Genomic DNA, 21,815 nt, shown 5'->3' on the forward strand with positions numbered 1-21,815 from the left:
TCTCTTCCCTGCACATGAAGCTGTCTGCGTGTTGTAGGCTAGATTTGCGTGAGTTCTTTCTATCTACTTTACTTTTGTGAGTTGCGACCACCTAGGCTATGTTATAGACGTTCTATGAGGTACCAGTGTTTAGCTGTGTCACAAAACAATAAGCTTTGTCAGACTACTTTTAAAATGATATTCAGGGCTATATACATTTTAAACATTCGGGGCTGAAGACCCGACAAAGCCTTGCGTTAATTCTTCAGGTGGGAAGTGTCAGGAATTTTCATACGAGAGACGCTCTCATTGGTGGTTAGTATATGGAGTAGGGAATTGACAGCAACATATCCAATCACATTATGAGAGATGCTGAATTTAACATAAACTGCGATGTTTGATTTTAAATTAATGTAAATTTAGCCGGGACTGTAAGCTGGCACACGTGGTGCTCCATGTTTTCAGTGGGTGCCCGAGAGACGGAGCACCCACGGTATCGGCGCCTATGGCAAGCGTATCTCGCGGTTGCATCCATTACAAACAAACATGCAATGTGAACGTCTGGGATTGGGGAGAGCACTAAATGCTCTTCTGAATAAGCACGAAGTCAAGCCTTTTAATGAAAAACACTCTTTAATAATCAAAAAAATAAACGCTAATGAAGTAAACTTGTGACCATCAAAAATCGTTTATCGCCTGTAACTCCGTGATAACAGGACGTAACAGGAAGGCATTTGGCTGAGCAACGGAGGTTAATATGCTCTATATTTTGTCCAAATGATGTCTATCATCGTTGCACTCGGAGAAAACCAGAATGTTTAATTTGTCCTGCGTTTCTTCTACGGCTGCAAACGGGATTCACTCGCCGTTAACCAAATATGTCTTTATTAGGGCAGGGCAGGCATATTTCTGGCTATTAAATTATTTATAAACAAGTCTGCTAAAGTCTGTAGTGAAGTCTGTGTAGGGTTTTCCAGCTCCATTTCTTTTTACGAGACACCCTGCTCACTTGAGACCTCTGCCAGTTGTTGCAGCGTCGTTGCAGCGTCACTGGAAAAATACAAATTAAAGTCGCATGATGCCGCGTGATCCCGCGCGCGGACCGCGAGGGAAGCTGGCCAAGTCGAAGCACTGCCCACTGTAGGTCACAGATACCTGCGATTACAACACCTAATTTTTACTTTTTTGTTTTTAACTAGGTGGCGCTATACATGAAATGAGTGGTTATGGAATGGGTTGACATGGCCCCTTAAGGTCAACATACAAAAAAAAGGTGGTCCTCCTAAACCCTACGGTTCTCGAGATATTCACAGAAAACTGTGTCTGCCCTACCCTCCTTTCGGGGGTCCAGTCCAGCAGGGGGACTACAGATCAAAACGAAAAACGATGGTTCCATGCTATCCATGTGGGGCTACATGCCCACCAAGTTTTGTGTACCCCGGTCTTTCAGTGTCACGGGAATCCTTGACGGAAAATTGGCCATGGGAAAAAGAAAAAAAAAGAAAAAATCTGACTAAGTAAAGTAACTGATCATATTTGTAAAATGTTTTGCTTGCATAAAGGGGGAGTCATTAAGCATAAACTGTTTGTTAAAAATGACTATCGGCCGATAGGTTATCAGTTTTTGAAAAACTCAAACGTCGAAATCGGTATCGGCCCTCAAAATCCCATATCAGTCAGGCTCCAGTGTTGGGAGGGTTACTTTCAAAACGTATTCCGTTACAGAATACAGAACACATGCCCAAAAATGGAATCTGTAACGTATTCCGTTACGTTACTCAATCTGAGTAACGTATTCTGAATACTTAGATTACTTTCGCATTGAATTGCATTTTATAAGTGTAGGAATGCGGCCATCAAATCCTGCTTAGGCCTACTAAACAGGCCTATTCTGGTGCGTTCTTCTGTTCCAAATGGCTGAAGTGTTAGGCCCACATAGGAGAATGTAAAGTCAACTAAGCTACCTGATACAACTTTAAAATAGCAAGGTGACCACTAAAACTACAGCAGGGGACTAGGCTAATTAAAACAAACAAAATAAATAGGCTACTTTAAGGGCGTAGCCAGAAATTATAATTAAGGTGTGCCTGTGAGATTTTTCGGTGGCATCAACCCAGTACAAGTGAGGGGCGCATATGACAGGTGGAACGCAAATGACCTGTACATGTAAACACTATGGGCTACTGTATATCAGTGCTCTCAAAATGAACGTGATCGCGTAATGACAATCAAAAACCGCACGTTAAAATACGCTAGGCCTACTCGCAAGAATAATTCTTCAGATGCTGCACCATATAATTCATTTTAAAACGTAAATGTAGATCTAATTAGAAAAAATTATAATCCATTAAGCTATTTTAAGTTAGAATAAAAAACTTAGAATGCAGTGCACTGCCTATTTTAGAGATTGGTTTTATTGTAGGTCTAAATCAACACGTGAACTAGGCTTTGCTTAGCAAACTGTGTAACCGATTGGCCGAAGTAGCCTGAGCTATTAATACTTGGGAAAATATCCTTTGAACAGACATCAGGAACCACGATCAGTGAGGAACAGGAGTTACCTCCACTTACTTTACTCCTAATGGCGGCCTTACATTGCACGATTTTGGTCTGTTTTCACAGTCGGCGACTAAATTTCCAAAGTCGGACAGAAATCATGGGAGTTGTACTTGAATCGCGGCGCGCTCCCGTCAACTAGATCGTTAAGTGTAAGGTGCCAATCTTAGCGGTTTTAAGTAAGTCGGAGTCAGTCCTTTTCTAGTTTTGCCGTTACGACAATATCAAACATGTTTGATATTATCGCAAGTCTTTCTAGCCGTGGCTCATGCAAATAGTGACGTGAACTATAAAAACCAATAGTGACCTCTCTCCAACACCAAACAGGAAGGGGCAAAGTAGGCGACAGCTGTAGCCTATATGATTATTTGTTATTCTAATAATATTTGTCATTTATTATACATATTTAGTCGGCTCTTCCACGTGACAGAACAACTCTATATCGGTTAGGCATGTCACGCATGAAACAATGCTGCAGAAACACGAAAATACGACTTTGTGTTTAGTAGGCTATCATTTCAGTTCCTGTTTATCTATTGCACGATGGGTAATAATTTAAAGGAATCTAGTTGCAGTCTTGTAAATAGTGACCCTGCAAGATCCCTAGTCATTGCAAAATCATAGTCTGTGACTTAAAACTCTACTACTTGTCTTTAGATGTGAGAGGGTCTGAGACCGTAGTCTTTCACAAATCTTTTCCAAATCTTTGCAAATCTTTCCAAAGTCTGTCAGTGTAAGGAGGGCTTAACTTGCTGTGCAAACAGTCATTTCAGGGTCTCCGATGACGTGTCCATAATGCGCACTGGCTGCGTTTTGAGGCTAGTGAAAGACGGCGGGCGGGCTTGGATTTAAACATGTAAACAATTTCATCATAGATTGCTTTCAGGAGCTTCTGGGAAATGGAGTTGCCTTAATTTATTTAGAGAGTGAACAAACTTATGAAACAGAGAAGTATCGTCATGTAATCCATTGATTTCAACAATGTAACTGTATTCTAAATACCAACTATTTAACTTGTAACTGTATCGGAATACAGTTACTCATAATTTGTATTCTGAATACGTAACGCTGGTACATGTATTCCGTTACTCCCCAACACTGTCAGGCTCTAAGGAGATGGAGACAAATTGAGATACACACACACACACATGCACACACACACACACATCCACACGCAGACACACACACACATGCACACACATCCACATACACACACACACACACAGTTCTATCACTGCACACTGAGGCATGAGAAACATGGAGGGGAGTCCATATAATTAATAAAGCATATTTATTAAAGCATTTAGGAACAGTCAGTACAGTGAGGACAAAGTACAAATGTGGTGCAAGTGTAATGGATTGTTCAAAACAAAATCAAAATGCAGATGGTGGGAGATAGCCTGTCTGTTGGGTGGAACAAAGGCTTTCTTCGAGTCCTGCCCTTTAGTGAGGCCAATCAAGGAGGACCTGCTACTTCTCCTTCATCATTCATTTAGCAGATGCTTTTATCCAAAGCGACATCTCAATCATATTACAAGAGCCATTGACCCCAGAGCAACTTGGAGTTCAGTGCCTTTGATCAAGGGCAGAATGGTTGAAGCCAGGAATTGAACCCACAACTTTTCAGCCTACTGCATTCCAGCCCACCTTAACCACTACGTTACCATCTGGAAAGACCTGCTGGAAAGACAGGCACACAAGCATGCCAAGTGGGCGGAGCCAGTGCAGACCCAGCGAGGTCAGTCAGAACATGTAGAGGGGATCAGTGGAACAGAGATGCAACCTGTAAAGAGGTGTATAAAAACAATACATTTTCACAGTTAGGTGAATGTGAAGATATATACATTCATGGCTGATTTGATTTATTATTATTCTTATTAATAATATTAATATTATAATGATTGTTAATTTTTCATATAATGTCAAAATGAAATTACCTTTTGGTGTTAATAACTGCAACCTTCACGGCCACAACAATTAAATCTGGCATGACAGCAACAGCACCTGGAGTAGAAAATGAGCTCTTGAACTGCAGGTAACTATCTCATCAACTTAAGATACAACAGTGCTGTTGAATGAGTGCATATATTAGTATTAAATTTAGTCACAATACGCTTACTGAGTAGCATCTAATGCTGCCACCTTCAGAAAGTAAATACTAAGCTGAGATATTGTCAAAAGATGAACATTAACATTAAATATGGCTTTCTTCATCATTATCACAGGACAGTCTTCTGAGTACATAATCACAAGGCTGCTCAACATGAAGCATGTGTTTCATGTGTTTCATCTCATTGAAAGCTTATTGGGCTGTTGGCCCGCTGTTGAACTGAAAGTGAAGGTGATGTGAATAATTACCAGCATAACATTGAAAGAATCAAAATCACCAAAACCACAGCCACAGCCACAGCCACTCCTGCAGCGATGTGAAAACGATTTTGTAAAGGCTCCAAGTGATCAAACCATCCTTCTACAAAAGATTAAGAAATGTGAATTAGTTATAAAACAAAACACACACACACACAAAACATTGTTAGTAAATGCATGGTTTGAAATATATAGCAAAAGTGGATTTCGGTTGTGCCCAAAAAAATGTCAGGACTTCTGTCCTGCTGAGCTGTAAGGTTAGGGAGGTAGGGCCCTAAATGGACTTGCACCATTTGCTTCAAATCAAGCGCTTAGCAACATGTTTTATATGTGTATCTATCTAAAATGTATAAAAAAATAAATTTTTACATACAACAAAAGGTACTTACTTATAACAGTGAGTTGTATTGAGATATCATCATAGTCTTTAGATAGTATTAAGCATTTGAAGTGTCCTGTATCAGCAACACGCAGTTGTTTGAGGTGCAGTGAAGCATTTCCTTTGCTAAGTTCTTCCTTGAAGAGGGATGTTCTGTCCCTATAAGATGGCATTTGTTTGGTGTTTATATCGGTGTGGTCTTTATAAAGGTGCACTACAGAACTCTGTCCTTGGTCGTTCAGTCTAAGCCACTCCACAGTCATATCCTCAGCATTCATACTGGGCTTCAGGGAGCAGGGAAGGACCAGATCCTCACCAGCAGCAGCAGTAAGAGGACCATCTGGACCAACTACCTGGAAATCCCCTGTAAAAACAGACAAACAGCTTAGAGGCATACATACATACAATTCACCACAAATACAAGAGCAGATTAAATGAAGATGATGCTGTTTGTTTAATCATACAAGAACATGCCGCTTCCTTGAAAACAACAGCAAATTACAGAAAAAAAGTACGATGATGTTTAAAACCTAATAGTAATGATAAGATGAGTTGAAAAACTGAACTAAACAACACAAAACTGTCAGGTTCTTATGCAGTAGTTAAATATAAATGCAACTTTTGAAAACTGCATGTTATAGACCTTACATTTATATTAGTGTTAGTTATTCACACAGTCAGCTGGCAGATTCATTATGTTCTGTCCTTGTATATCCGTCTATTTATTTGATCTATTGAGCATTCATGGCGTTTTTGTTATTTGGTGTCCTGGGTTGGTGCCAAGAGCTGAGAATGTAAAATGAAATGAGTCTGTACATTTAAGTCAACTGCTGCAATTGATTGGTTGATGATTATAACAGCAGAATAATGGCAAATAAGGTGGACTCAGTACAAGCCATGTTTCCTCTGAGCTTTCGGAGGCAAGAGAACAGCAGGCGGCCTCCATGTCTGACGGCGTGTGTGTTGGGGCCACATGTTGTTCAGAATGAGATGGGTCGCAGCGGTCTCGCACGAACAGGTTTCAGCTGTGTGGCAGGCTTCTCATCACTGGTAGGATGGTGCTAAGCTTAGGGATCTCTCATGTTCAGCAGTTGAAGTCTATAGGCACATCCCAAAGCTCTATTTGTATACAGTCTCTCTCCTCGGTCCTCGAGCACGTGCCCCAGAAATCGTTCAAAGCTCAACATCATCAAGGATCTCTCATTTCTCTAATTGCAACTAGAGGAGACAAGACTGAGGAGAGAGGAGGGAGGTGGAAGGCCCGATACGTGAGGAAACACAAGAGCATCTTATACGGAAGCGTTTTCAGTCTGAATTGAGCCATCATTCCTTATAGCACAGTTCGCCTCAGCTTGCTGCTATTCACTCCTTTATCTTCATTAAGATTCCCGGTAGAATTCTCAATCTTTTTGGCCTCTCTGTGTCCAGCAACATAGTCTGTCTGTTATTGTTATTGTGAAATACATTTCTAAATAAATGCGACTTATAGTCCGGTGCGACTTATATATGTTTTTTTTTCCTCTTTATGAGGCATTGTTTGACTGACGCGACTTATAGTCCGGAAAATACGGTATATGTATGTCTGTGTAAATTAATCCATGTAACTTTGATATTTATTCATGTAATATGGGAATTTGTTCCGTGGAAACAAGTGTGCGAAATATTTGTTGTATATTTTCAATACAGTATTCACGATGCTAAGGTGACGATGGATTATGTTGAACGTCATGTTTTTTTTTTTGCAAGGGGCACCAGGATTGGCAGCGTACTTTGTGGCTGGCCATGCCACAAGATTTTACTGGGACGTGCTAGAAAAGGACGTCAGGGATTATGTTCACAGGTGCAATTTTCAAATGTTCAAAGGGCAAATTTTGAGAGCTCATTAATCGCGGAGCTGCTCTTGTTAGCTGGGGAGGAGAAATCACACACCAATCCGTATCACCCCATGGGGAATAGCCAAGCAGAGATGATGAACCACACTCCCGGAAGTATAATTAGAGCCCTACCACCCACGCGACAGTTTACACTGTTTTTTCTGTGAATAACACCCCACACAATTATGAGTCCAGTGGGTAGTGTGAAAACTATTAACAGGAACCTCATTATGCCGGTGAACTTCTTGTCACTTCCTAATCCTGATGTTGATGACGTCATGTTCTGGTCGCAGTCTCATTGAGGATGGCAGCTCAGTCATTATCAGGGGATAATGCTACTCTTGATAGCGTTGTCAGCCTGCGACAGTCCTGTGTGTGCGGTGTCGGATGTTCTAACGAGTCTGTCTTTTGATCACTACTCAACTTTAACTTATCCTGTCCACACTGGTATCACTGCATCTCCTGTCTCACCTGGTTGCCATAGGGGTGGTATGCACACAAGGCGTGGCAGACTGATTAAGCCAGTGAATACGCTCATAATGAGTATGTCTCTGCCCAGTGGGTGCAGTCTTTTTAGAAGAGCCCACTAGAGATTAATCACACATTTCTACTTTAACTATGTCTTGATAATACTGTATATGTTTGATGAGTTTCCTTTTCCGTCTATTTATTTGATCTATTGAGCATTCATGGGGTTTTTGTTATTTGGTGTCCTGGGTTGGTGCCAAGAGCTGAGATTGTAAAACGAAATGAGTCTGTATATTTAAGTCAACTGCTGCAATTGATTGGTTGATGATTATAACAGCAGAATAATGGCAAATAAGGTGGACTCAGTACAAGCCATGTTTCCTCTGAGCTTTCGGAGGCAAGAGAACAGCAGGCGGCCTCCATGTCTGACGGCGTGTGTGTTGGGGCCACATGTTGTTCAGAATGAGATGGGACTCAGCGGTCTCGCACGGTTTCAGCTGTGTGGCAGTCTTCTCATCAATGGTAGGATGGAGCTATATAATAATAAGTAATAAGTATATTTTTGATGAGTTTCCTTTTATGAATGATCCTCTCCACACTGTGAACTTTTCCTTGAAAGGAAGGATCAAACATGTCCTGTCTGTGTTTGCAGTGTATTCCTTTGTTTTGAGGTGGCACCTTTGCTATGGTTCAGTATAGCTACTCTATACCCTCCCAGCCTTCATTGCTGGTGGTCCTAATTAACTTGGCAGGTTGCACTTACCTGTGTTTTTTTCCCTGTCACTGAGGGTTTCAGTTTTTCTCTGCATTTTATTCTTATACTGTATTGTGTACAATGTCTGTATACCTTGCTGATATTTCTTTTTACTTTTGGTGGTTGAAATTCAGTGAAGTTATTGGGGGTGAGTGTAGATTGAATATGCTCCTCTGAATTTCCCCACTCATGTACATCTTCCCTGTTCCCCACACCTCTGGGGTACAGTAGGTAGCAGGTGGTGTGGCTTGGGTGTGGAAGGAGTTGGTTCCCATGGTCGGGACCCCTTAACTTCTGATGTTATGTCTATTAGGGGGAAAACAATTCTGAACCGTTCGGTTCGCTTGTGTCGGTTCGGGGCATCATACAGTGTTGACGGTTCATGGCATGCCCAATGTAGCCTCATGCCTGTATGTGACTTTGCGTGGTAGTGGAGGTGTGGAGTGGTCACATGTTGAAATGGGAAGATAACGAAGGCAGCCCGGAGTTGGATGCGACAGCGGAAAGAAATCGGTGTGTGTACAAGCTGTGACTGTGTACAAGCATTGTGCAACACATATTCATTATGCTAGTGCAGGGCCGGAGTGGCTAATCGAGAGCTTCAGGAGGATTGGGCCAGTCTGAATATTATGAAATTCTGGTCGTGTTTATATTTATTTACATAAATAATGTCTATCACAGAGACAAAAACCCTCAAACAAAAAGCGCGTAAACTAGAACAAAAATGGCGTATCACTAAATTGGAAGTTTTTCGCCAAGCATGGAGAGATAGCCTTATCACCAACAAAAAAAAGCACTAAACGAGGCTAAGTCAACCTACTATTCCTCGCTGATCGACAAAATTTCTCTTCACCACAATCTCCCGCCTAATGAAGAGCCATACCGAAGTAACTCAATCTATCCCTATAAGTCTAAACAGTAATGACTTCATGAACTTTTTCAATGACAAAATTGAAACAATTAGAGACAAGATTAATATCAGTCTCACCAAATATTCATACTCCATTTGTCAGGGAATCACTCGGGAGAGAAAGGCGAACAGGGAATTAGTTGCAAGGACCAGGCTTTTATTTGCACAGGGTTGACGAAGGCAGATCCACACAGAAGTCGTAACAGTAGACTAGAGTTCAGAATCAAAGTCACAAAAGAATACAAAAATTCAAATGCTCAGAAGATAATGTAGCTAAAAAAGCTCAGAGGAATCACAAAGTACAAATAAAAGATGTCAAAACAAAAGTAAACAAAGTGCAACAGAAATACAAAGTAACAACTGAATGATGAAAAACCAGAGTACTCAACTTAAATAGGGAGTTGTATCCACCAGAGTCCAAAACAGAGTCCAAGGAAAATTGAGAAACTTTCAAGAATAGTCCAAGAAACAGAGAAAAGGAGAGCACTTGAGAAACCGCAGGAGCAGAGAAACTAGAAGCCACTTTCGACGACGCCCGGTGACCAACTGTGGCAGAGAGGATGTTTATATGGGAGTCCGAACAGGTGTGCCCAATTAGTACTCTGGGGAGTGAGAACGAAGAAGTGGAGGTTCATTAGGAACAGGGGGCGTGGTCACCGAGCAGCCAGGCAAGGACGTGACACCATTGCTGAACGATAGCGAAAACATAATTGAATCACAGATGAGACCTAGAACAACATTGAATTAATTTACACCTATCGACATATTAGACCTCACTTCCACAATTTCCTCATCAAAATCTACAACTAGTCTACTGGATCCTATTCCTACCCATCTTCTGAAGACTGCTCTCCCTTTCTTGGATAATGCCTTGATCCAGATTATAAATAATACACTGCTATCAGGGCATGTACCACAGTCGTTTAAGTTATCTATTAATAAGCCATCCCTCAAAAAACCTAGCCTTGACCCTAACAACCTGGCCATCTATGTAAGGGATAACGGCCGCCGAGGTGTCCTGTTATACGGAATTAATGGACGAGGGCGAGGGGCAAAGCTTATCACCCGGTTGCTACTGTAAAGCAATGGAAACACATGGTTCCGTTTACAAAGAAGCTCACTAGTTCAGCTTGTTGTACAACTTTCGTTGGCCCTATAACAGCGATAGCATGGACAGTTAGCTTGTTTACAGTTGATTCCATTGTTGCGAAGCCTGCCTCCAGGCTCAACCGTCGTCCTACTATCGTTGTTATAGTTACCATTCATAAGCATTGATATGGAACGGCGATTAAACCAAATTTTACCAGATCTACTTCATAGGTGTCCCGTTACTCAGAATTAAAAGCCACCCCGCCAGCCAATCAGAAAAGAGTATTTCTTCTCTTCGGGTGATAAAGGCCTATATCTAATCTGGAATCCATGCATTTTCACAGAATTATTTTTGGAATTTGATCCCTCATCATACCTGTTCATTCGTACTCGTCGCTCGACTTAGTGTGACTAAATTCAAGATGGCTGCGAACGGTAAACTTCCTTTAGGTACTGTCTGTTTAAATCGTCTTATAAATAAACTACCAGTGCTTTTTAAAAGTTCTCAATGTCTCGTTTTAAATGTCAGGGCCATCGGAAGTCTACCAATGAAGTGTGGAGATACTTTGAGCCTCATAAATGGTATAAAACAGTGATTTATTTGCATGGCTAGGCCGATGCTGAGGCACCCCCATTGAAAAAGCTGTTGGTAGCATCGGCTAACTAGCGCAAGATTTCGGAGTGCAGGGGACAAGCCAAGATGAGCTATGAGACATACGTTCACACTCGGTATCATGTTTCAACATACTTTAGGTCAATATCACACCGGAATTCTCCTTTAACGGTCGGAAACACAAAGTAGCCTATCAAACGCAAAATGCAAGTAGTTTTGTGGGCGGACCTCGGGAGCTGTTGCTATTATACCGCCGGGATAAATGACTCTTGTGCCTGACACAAATCTAAAATGGGTTGGTCTAAAGTAGCTACATTACTCATAGGTGTGGTTTGGGCGTCACATGCAATAAACCAATCAGAGCATCATCTCACATTCCCTTTAAAAGCAGGCGTGCTTGTCCCATGGCGGATTTCTATTATAATGGCTGATTTGCCAGGTGCACACCTGGAGCGGTTCACAGCCAATGAGACCGAGGTTCTCGTCAGGACCGTAAAAGATAGAGAAGTGGCATTGTATGGGGATGGCAGAAACCCACCCAAATTAACTTTGGTTAAATAGGCATGGGAGGAAATTGCCACAATTGTTTCCATGGCTGCCATTTTTCTTTTTGACAACATGTAAATAAAGAAATGTCACAAAGACATACTTTCCGATGTTTTGAGCTCACTCACACTGAATCACAAGGTTATGAGTGCATGGTGATATATTTGCAATGTAGTCTAACATTAGACCGAGATTACTTTGCTTCACTATACCTCACTATAGACGATGCAGCTCTTCTGTCAGATAAGCTCTCCTCTTCCTTGCTGCTGCTGGGGCATTTGGGTTAAATGGCATCGGCACATGCAGTTCAACATCACGTCTCCTTAAGTACTCTAATATTTCCTCATTTATGTCATCAGCACATCAATGACTACTGGAAATGTTGTGTAAAACACAACATGCCACAAAGAATTCTGCTACTTTTTGCGGACTGTACTGTAAAGTGGTACCCTGGAAATCCAGAGTTCTCGCGAAAGCACAATCTGAATTGTCTATGCGAGACACTCTGGCAACGAGTAATGATGCACATTACTTTTACCCCTTGCATCGCGAGGAACCAGTAATGATGCACGTTACTTTTACCCCTTGCATCGCGAGGAATCAATCACATCGGTGTATCTGATATAGGCGGGCCATGAGGCGAGCTAAACAGATGATGACAGTGCTGCAACAAATCAGTCAGTAAACATTGGTCGTATTGTGTCGTATTGTGTGCAGTGAGATTTTCAAATGCATGCATGCTTATTTAAAATTTGCGATACCAGTGTGATACCAGTTTTAGCTCCAGCCTAGCATAGATCATTGAATCAGATTAGACCATTAGCATCTTGCCTGCTAGCATCACGCTTAAAAGTGACTAAGGTTTCCGGTAATTTTCCTATTTAAAACTTGTCTCTTCTGTGAGGGGAAAATGACAGAGGGACCTTAACCTTTGATTTGATACTTGTGTTTCTGTATGATTTCACACTTTTGAATGGACTCTCCTGTGTTTAGCCTAGCTTGTGATGTTCCTTATAATTTATACTTTTAATGCAGTGTGAATTCACTCTTTCTGTTTGACACTAATCTAGTTCTTAAAGTTCTTATTAGTTCTTATTATTTGATACTTCTGTTTCGATAACTAATGGTCCGATGGCAAATCATGTGTTGTACGACGTTAGAAATGTTCTTAATGTCCTCGATTCTTAAATAACCCATTGTATTGACCAAGTCATGTGTATGTGCAGATACTTTGTATCCTGATTGCCTGATGCTTATGAGACCTCTGTGCAGAGATTAATAAACTACTAACGAGAAATCCTTATCTCAGACTCTCAATATTTATACACCTTTAAAGGGACACCAGGCAAGCCTGATGCTTTTTTCAAACTCCCCCCTCACTCGGTCTGAAGCTCTTTTCCTTTTCTTTGCATCTTCCGTCAAGGGTTTTCGCAGCTTCTTCGCCGGCTCTGCCATTATACACACACGTTTGCAACAATCGCTAGCGTTTCGTTAGCCTGCCTCTGTGCTGTGGATGCAGGATGTAAACTGATCCTGCTTCGGTCGGCGGGTACGATACACTGAACTTGCAAGCGCGATATTGTTCCTACAGGCAGTAGGGGCGGGCGAGAGAGTCTTCATTCGCCCTGTAATGAGTCATTTAACCATATACCGACTTACGAAGATGAGTAATTAACACGAAAACGTTGCCTGGTGTCCCTTTAAGCTAAAAATTCTTCCACACAAGTGTTTTTTTTTTGACATGGAACTATACTCTCATTCCGGCGTAATAATCAAGGAACGTTGCACACGTACCATAGGCGCAGGAGCACAATGATCACGCAGAACCTGAAAATAGTCCCCATAGGCTTTAACTTCCAGCAACAAGTTTGAGCTACAGCAGATTATTACGCCGGCATGAGAGTATAGTTCCATGTCAAATTAGCCTAGAAAATCTAAATTGAAAAACATTTATTAAAAAATCAATTGTTTAACTCAAGGGGAGGTGGAAAATGCATGGGCGTAATTCCCCAAATGGTGGAATATCCCTTTAAGAAATACGTGAGGGTAATTATCCTTCAGTCTCACAGTTTTAGGCTAGTGAAAAATAGTTGCATATACAACAAGGATATGTGGCTGCAGTTCTTTATGCTTTCGGTGTCATTAGATAAAATACATGTTCAAAAAACGAATAAATAACTAATGAATAGTTATAGTATAAATAACTAATGAATAGAATAATTTTAGTGAGCACTATACAAATGACACATGACTAGTGCTGCCACTAACGACTAATTTTCTAACGACTAATCTTTCGACTAATTTTTCGATTAGTCGACTAATCTAAACGACTATTTTTTTTTTAAATCAAGTGTTTGTTATTTTGTTGTGTACGTTTTATTTTGAACTCAACTAAAGGGAAAACGTAAAATATATATCACCCTACTTTTGTTAGAAGCTGTATTACTGTAAGTAAACTGTTCAAAAACATTATGTATTAAAAAAAACACCCATTTAAAATGCTACCTTCAGATCTACAGTAACGTCAGACCTTTGATAGACTTTATTTGTATGCCAGTGTTGCCATCGACATAGACAACTTCTTTGACCTTAGGCCCGGTCATGGCATACTTTCGGGTCATAGGGCCCACCTACATGAACCCACCCCCCATCAAATTATCATTATATCACATCACAATTATTATTGTTATGCTATATTGTTATACATGCACTTCAAAGCAGCCAGTGTTTAAAGTGCTAACATTGTTCACAAAAAGTTTGAAAACATGCACATCAGAGGACTGCTTTACTAATGTAAAATATAATTAGAATAGTTCCATTGCTTTTGCATGGTTGCATGATAAATACTTCTCAAAACAACAGCAATTATATGGGTGTCATCGTTTTGGGATGTTTCCCTCATGCAAGCATCATATACTGGTAGGCAAATGGAAAGAATATTTACATATTTAATTATGCCACAAGCTTTTGGCCACGTTATTCAAATTTGACTATACAATACTCTAGATAGTGTATTATAGTCTGTGCTCTGTTTTTATGGAAGTTGCATAAATCCATATTGTTCTATTAAATGTAGATTCATAATTAAATAGCTTTCCAATAGGTTGAATTGGAGATTTGCTACCAACGTTATCAAGTGGTTTCAGTTTCTCTCGCGCATTGAATGAACGCTCATACCACCATTTAATTGTATGCCTCTATGTTTGATGACACCAAATTAGCAAGTAATTCATACTGATTGCAGAAAAGTTTGTTTTCTTTTTCTGTCGGTCCGCGGTTCCTTGATCAATTGCGCAGCAAATTATCAGACGAAACCCCGGGAATAATTTCACTCCGCGGCTCCGGACCAGCAATGTCCACGTTACGGCCGGTGCTGGTCCGCGCGGCCCATAGTTTGAGAAACGCTGGACTTTGAAAGGCGACAGGAGTTGAGGACTTTGCAAATGAGCCTAACATCAGCATGTTCAAAACAAGTAGGCTACAGGCACTTTGCGCGTCTTACCACATAGATTACTTCACTTTATCAGTTGGCTTGAACGCTAAAAAAATATGCTTTGTGACTTATTGACCATGGGAAATGACGCGCACCTTGATTGTTGATATCACGGGCGGCGGCATGTTCGGTTTAACGTTTTTTTGTATGAATGAATTACAGTAATAACACGCCGTTGCGTTGTCAACGTGAGACACTTCACTTCATTTATTTCAATTTCCACAATAGGCTACTATATCAGAGTCTGGACTAGCGTAACCTACTAGCTTAGCTCCCCCCACTTAGCTTTGCCTAATAATTAATTGCGCTGAAAGCAGGCAGGCACGCAGCTTTGCTGCTGGCGTTAACACTTGCGTGCATAGTGGGGTTTAAAACATGTCAAAGTCTTAGTAGCCTGTTTAACATCCAAAGACAGTCATTGTACTTTTCAAGAGTTAATAACATAGATGTAGTGGCTAAAGTTCCCTTCTTATGATCAGTAATTATTTCTCAACATATTCATTCACTTAACCACTCTAAGACGGAAAGTCTACGCGCGTTTAGTGTGTTAAACAACGGTAGAAAACAGTGTGTTCGCTCCGTCTTTACTGAATACTGAAACAAGATACAAAACACACAGTATTTACACTTCATCAATGCGCGAGTTCCCCTACGTCAGGGGTTCCCAAAGTGGGGGTCGCGGGACGGCGAGGGGTGGGTCGCGAAATTATTTCCATAAATCAAATACATTTGGAAAAAATAAAATTCTGAAAAATTATGACTGGATAAGATCACCATTCACTGTAACCACCGCAAGTCATCTGTCAGCCGGCATGGAGGACGCACTGGTTGAGCTGTCATGTGACCGCACTTTAAAGACAGATTTTAATTCCAAGACGCTTGCTGAGTTCTGGATTTCAGTCGAGAGGGAATATCCACAGCTATCCAAGGCCGCGATGGACGTACTGACGCCGTTCTTTGCACTGACATATATTAAAAACAAATACAGATTGCGTCTAAATGTGGAGGATGATCTCCGTGTGGCCGTCTCCACAATTAAACCAAGAATGGACTTGTTGTGTTCCGCGCATAGCGTGCATCCATCTCATTAGATGAGATTAACGCTGAAACGTAGTTGACAAAATGTAAATTTGCGCAGCAACAATGTATATGTTTACAACAGTTTGTGGATATTACCCTGACTGAGATATTCTTCTGTTAAAGCAACACCAAATATTTTTTTGTACATTAAAATATTGTTTCCAAAATCATCAAGTCGTAACAGGGTGAACGGCACTTCTGCATTCTCTTCGCGACCCTCTATCGGCTATAACCGCTCTATGCAAGTTTGCCAGATCGGGTAGCGGATCTGTAGTTCGATGGAATGAGACATAAGAAACTACAAATTTGACTTGCTTCTGATGTCGCAATACATTATACTTTCATAAAATCATGCAACGTACTCTACCTTGTCTGTAGACATCGTTATTTCCAAAGCCAGTGCTGGATAAACAAGCGTGCGTGCGACAGGAAAAGTGCTTTGGTGTTGCTTTAAAATGGAAAATTAAAGTAATGTTTCAAAGTTAAGTTTGCACATGACAGCAATAATGTGCACTCATGGATATTATTTTTTGACTAAGGTATTCTGCTTTTATCATATAAAGTTCTATATGTAAAATCATAACTGTTCTTTTGTGTTGTCGTTAAGCCCGTGTTTGGATAAGCCTAGTGCATACGGCCAGTGCGCACATTTTATTTTATTTTTTGAGTCACATCCAGGGATAGTGGGGGTCGCCAGTCTCTGGCACCAGTCTCTGGCGCCAGTCTCTGGTTATTTTGGGGGTCGCGGGTTGAAAAGTTTGGGAACCCCTGCCCTACGTCATAGGTCAGTGTGCTCTCTCAAGCAGTTCCTATGTCTGTAAGCAATGCATGTACACATAACATGTATTAAACTACCATGCAAACTATAAATACAATTATGTAATCATAACATAATCATGATATAATAAACCATCACTAAACATTAATCAAAATAATATTAATCTAAATCTGAATCTAAATTATAATATGGAAAATTGCACTAACAATAGAGTTAATATAACATTACAGCCGTGTGAGACCAAAAATAAATAGGCGGTCAATAGTAAAACGACTCTTCGACTAAACAAATTGCCGTCGACTAATTTTCATGGTCGATTAGGTCGACTAATCGCGGCAGCACTACACATGACCTGAGCTAGCAGGATTTTTAGCAAGGACCTCTCTCCCGATGTAAAAGTTTGGCAAGGTTGCATAGCCTATTTCTGATATTAAACCCTGCAGTAAGCCTAAATGACCTAATTCCTTTCATCTAGGTAGGTTAGCAACACAAATTTGAGTGAGCAAATCAACTTGATATTAGACTATTCATGTGCATGAGGAAAAGACGTGCAGACTAGGGGAGGCACTAGACGCATTCCTTGCGCACAGGCATGTTACTTCAAAAGAACACGGCCATTCTGAAAAGTATTGATACTAATTATTTAATTTCAGGGTATCGCGATTCTTTTGTAGTCTCGGTGCTCTGTGCAACACTAACCGCAAGTGCATACAAAATGTTTTTGCCCAAGTTGTGTGTTTTTCCCACATTTCCAAAATTGCTTTAATCATTTAGGCCTACCTTCGTTACCAAACTAACAGTTGATACTTTTTACCCGCATCAAATGACGATTAAGTAGATTAAGATATTTAAAAGGCAACCAGAACTAGCCTGCATTGTGTTTCTGCCCTAATTCTGTACCGCTATCCTAAAATCAAATGTTAACACTGGCACTTCTTCAATACTTTCTTAAAAATGTACTTAATTTGGGAGCCCCCACCACCTTGACGTCACGTATTGAATATAGTAGTGTTATCATTCACAACAGTGGCCATCCTAGATTCTGCTTTACTCTCTCAACACAAAAAAATGAAAATGATGGCTTATATACTTATACTTATAGAGTGTATTTAGTTAATAATGTATAGTATTTTACTAGTAATTACTAGTAGCTAAACATATTTAGTAATTTGAATGCTTCATATTGATTTTTAAACTATTACACTTAGGCATATCTTTAATGTGGTGTGTAGGTCTAATTGAGTGCACATTGGTGATGTGTAGGTGTAATTGAGTGCCTGTCACTTTAAGAAGTACGTGAGAGTAATTAGCCTTCATCCTGACGAATTTAAGCTAGTGAGTACAAGTTGTGCATAGAGCGTAAGGATATGTAGATCATCATATGTAGTAATTCATTATGTCTTCTATGTCTTTAGATAAAATAAATGTTCAAAAAACTAAAAAGTCGAAGACAATCTTTCTGGGATCAAGTGTTTTACAATGTTCACTAATGATTTTAGTGAGCATTACTGGCAAACGTGATCTGAGCTAGCAGGATAGTTACCAATGAGCTCTCTCCAGATGTAAAAGTTTGCCATGGTTGCGTAGCTTATTTGCGTAACCGCAAAGTGGTTCTCTGTGTGTGTGTGTGTGTGTGTGTCTGCGTCTTCATGAGGCTACGTTCAATTCAATTCGGTAGTTGATCCGTCCGGTCAATAACACCGCATTCACGCTACTTCATGATTAGATTAACGTCATCAGACAGGCTGTAAAAGTGTATGCAGGAATTTCTCGCATTATGATGGCTAGAGTTGTGGGACTTGGAACAAATTATGCGCAATACCCGCAATCCCGCAGTAAAATTTAGGCCCTGCAAAAGCTGTAGAAGTGTGAAAAGCCATGAAAATAATGAATATATTTCAGTTGAACTGTGCTTACCTGCATCACAAATGGTACTGCACAGATGAAGCATCACCCATAAACACACCCAGTGCTTGGACAGGCAGCTGCACCCACACGCCATGACCAGCAAAAAAGCTTGAATACCTACAGTGCGCAAAGGATCGTTAAAAGAACCATTAGCCATAAGCCAACCATTTTTAAAATTAGCTTATTTGCTGTCTACCCCATAGTTAGATAAAAGGATAGAGACCCTTCTCTTATTATGCTTGCAATAACCCAGGCTGACACAGTTAGCCTAGCTTAGCATAATTAATCGGAAGTGGGATACACAAGTTAGCCAATTGCTGCCTTTTAGCGATAGGCTAACCTGTGTAACCCCACAGTCATGAGTCTGTGCAAACAGTGTTTGAGATGATTCTGAGAACATTTTACACAATTCATTGTAAAGGAGAATTAAGGGCATTTTAAAAAAAATGGATCCCTGTTTCTGAATACCAAATAGTAGTACTGTCACTATGAAATAAATAAATAAATAAAATTGGTGCTACCTAACTCAACTTGTTGCAGCCAACAACTAGAGCAGCCAGGCACACTGCAAAAACTACTTATCTAAGAAATCCAAGTGTTATTAATCTTATATCAAGATCAAAAATTGTAGTTGGTATTGTTTTCAGTATAAAGAGACTTACCCAGCGCATTCTCGTAAAAACATTTGATTCGTTTGGTTTATTTTAAAAGGGGAAATCCATTGTTAAATGGATTTTAGATATGTTAAGTATGACCATAAGCTGGACAAGGGGTGGCTCTATAAAGACCCAAAGCATTCTGAACTTAGCCAGTTTTTACCGATTCTTCCACAGCACTATAAGCACTACATAACCCATCTACAAGGCAAACAAGAGCTCCACACTTTGTTAACAGTGTAATTTCTGTTGATTGAATTGATAGTATTGTTTATTATAACTATTCTCCTTATTATATGTGACCAACATTTTTAATCTGTTCCCTGTTCAATTTTAAATATTATTATGTTGTTTTGTATTTATGTGTCGCTTTGGACAAAGGCGTCTGCTAAATCCATAACCATAACCATAATTAGGTTCTTAACATTTAAAACGAGCCACTGGCAACATTGTATGTGTGCTGGAAGTTTATTTAGAAGCCACAATACAGACATTTATACATTTATTTATACAGACACTATCTGAAGTACCTTTTCTGCTTCTTTTCAGGGTGACGCCATTTTGAATTTAAGATTCAATAAGTCTATCGACAAACGCAGATCTCATGCGCAGAGTGACAGAGTAACTTCCATCAACAACAAGAGATTCACATTCGTTTTTTTATGTTTTTTAATCTGTCTATAAATTGCTGGAACGTCTGTCTGTCTGTGTATGTGTGTTTATGTGTGTGTGTGTGTGTGTGTGTGTTATTCACATCTCTCTCAAACCGATGGTTCAATTGATTTCAACTTGACAGGTGTCTTGTTACGGGCATGAATAAGTGAGAAGAAGCAGAAAGTGAGAAAACCGTTGTCGGCGGAACAGGGAAAGAGGAAACGGCTGACTGACCGATTGAGGAGTGTCGTAGAATATACACCTTAAATTTCATCTATCTGTAATCCATGTGTCTGTATGTTTGCAGGTGTTATAAGAGACTGTTTTTCTTATGTTATTGTCATGGGCATTGTCATGGGCAAAACTGGGTGGGACTAAGTAGAGGGGAGTCTTGTGGCCCTCTCCCAGAATTTTTTTTAACTCAGTGATTTATTTTATTTTGGTGTATTCTAACAGGTGGCCTACTAGAGGGTGAAGAATTCTTACCAGAGTGAGAGAAATTGTGCTGCATTTGTGCTACTGTTGGAACAAAATAGGCCCAGAGTTCAGTGATATGTAGGCCTATTTTATTCTTGTTGGCTATATGAGAAAAAGCCAAAAAGCAAAAATGTGTGTCTTAAGCACTGTTTTATTTTATTTCTGTATTGTTTTACCTCAACAATATGCTATATCTCCTTGAAAAGAATCAGATACACATAACTCTATAAAATATATAAAACGTAGTTTTATGTTCTATTTGGCTGCAGTGTTTGACTGAAATATAGACTATTATTTTTTTCATTTGAATATATGATACAAAACTCAGTTTAGATAATCATATTCACACATTTATTTTGCCTAATTGACCACCATGACCATGATAATTGATCATGTAAAATCAATGTGCACCTTAAGTAAATGATACATTCTTTCAGAATGCTTTACATTTTTAACTGCATTGAATTGCACCGAATCACACTGAATCGTGATTTTATCAACATGTATCTTTTCTTGTATCAAATCGTGCCAATGTATCTAGATGCAAATCGGATCATGTTTTACATGAGAGATTCACACCTCTAATAATTAGAGATGCACGATATTGAATTTTAGCCAATATCCGATATGCCAATATTTACAAGCTTATTTTGGACGATTGCCAATATACACCTGATTTTTATTTATTGAAAAGTCTTTCCTGGACTACAGTTAACCTATTATGATAGTGTAGGCTACTTGCTGTAGATAAGGGGCATTATAAAACTTTTCTTTGATTCAAACCTGTATCATTTTAGACATAGACATTCACTCTTGAAAAAAAAAATAAAAATAAAAATAAATATATATACAGGGTTGGGTAGTAACGGATTACATGTAATCTGGATTACGTAATCAGATTACAAAAATCAATTAACTATAATCAGCCCAGATTACAATAAAAAAATTGTGTAATCAGATTACAGTTACATTGTTGAGGATTACCTGATTACATTTTATCATGCAAACAATGCAACTTTTTTATGATAGCCTAGCTATCTTTTAATTTGACAATTTGACTTTTTAGACTTTTTTAAGATATAGTTAAGAACAAAATTATTCATACACCTGGCAAATATTGATTTTCTCTTGACCAATATGTTTGTTCTTACTTAAAATTACACTTGCACATGCCAAAAGGTTGCAAGACAATGTGGTAAAAACATGGAATAAAAAAAGTGTTTTTATCTTTTTA

At 39.7% G+C, this 21,815-nt stretch overlaps 1 protein-coding gene across 1 annotated transcript in view; it reads right to left on the reverse strand.

The window, feature by feature from the left end:
- Positions 1-3,809: 3,809 nt before the first annotated feature.
- Positions 3,810-21,815, reverse strand: part of LOC143137432 (myelin-oligodendrocyte glycoprotein-like) — a 30,583-nt gene continuing 12,577 nt past the window's right edge. The window contains exons 2-6 of the mRNA XM_076297627.1: positions 18,804-18,911; positions 5,292-5,645; positions 4,894-5,005; positions 4,473-4,539; positions 3,810-4,318 (exon numbers count right to left, since the gene is read on the reverse strand). Of these exons, the coding sequence (XP_076153742.1) occupies positions 4,482-4,539; positions 4,894-5,005; positions 5,292-5,645; positions 18,804-18,888 (609 nt within the window). The 5' untranslated portion in view covers positions 18,889-18,911 and the 3' untranslated portion in view covers positions 3,810-4,318; positions 4,473-4,481. The remainder of the gene's footprint in view (positions 4,319-4,472; positions 4,540-4,893; positions 5,006-5,291; positions 5,646-18,803; positions 18,912-21,815) is intronic.

The sequence above is a fragment of the Alosa pseudoharengus genome, unplaced genomic scaffold (assembly GCF_046254945.1).
Source record: "Alosa pseudoharengus isolate Yale_2024_CS ecotype anadromous, Long Island Sound unplaced genomic scaffold, YU_APseudo_1.1 YU_APseudo_1.1_scf_1, whole genome shotgun sequence".
Taxonomy (NCBI): domain Eukaryota; kingdom Metazoa; phylum Chordata; class Actinopteri; order Clupeiformes; family Clupeidae; genus Alosa; species Alosa pseudoharengus.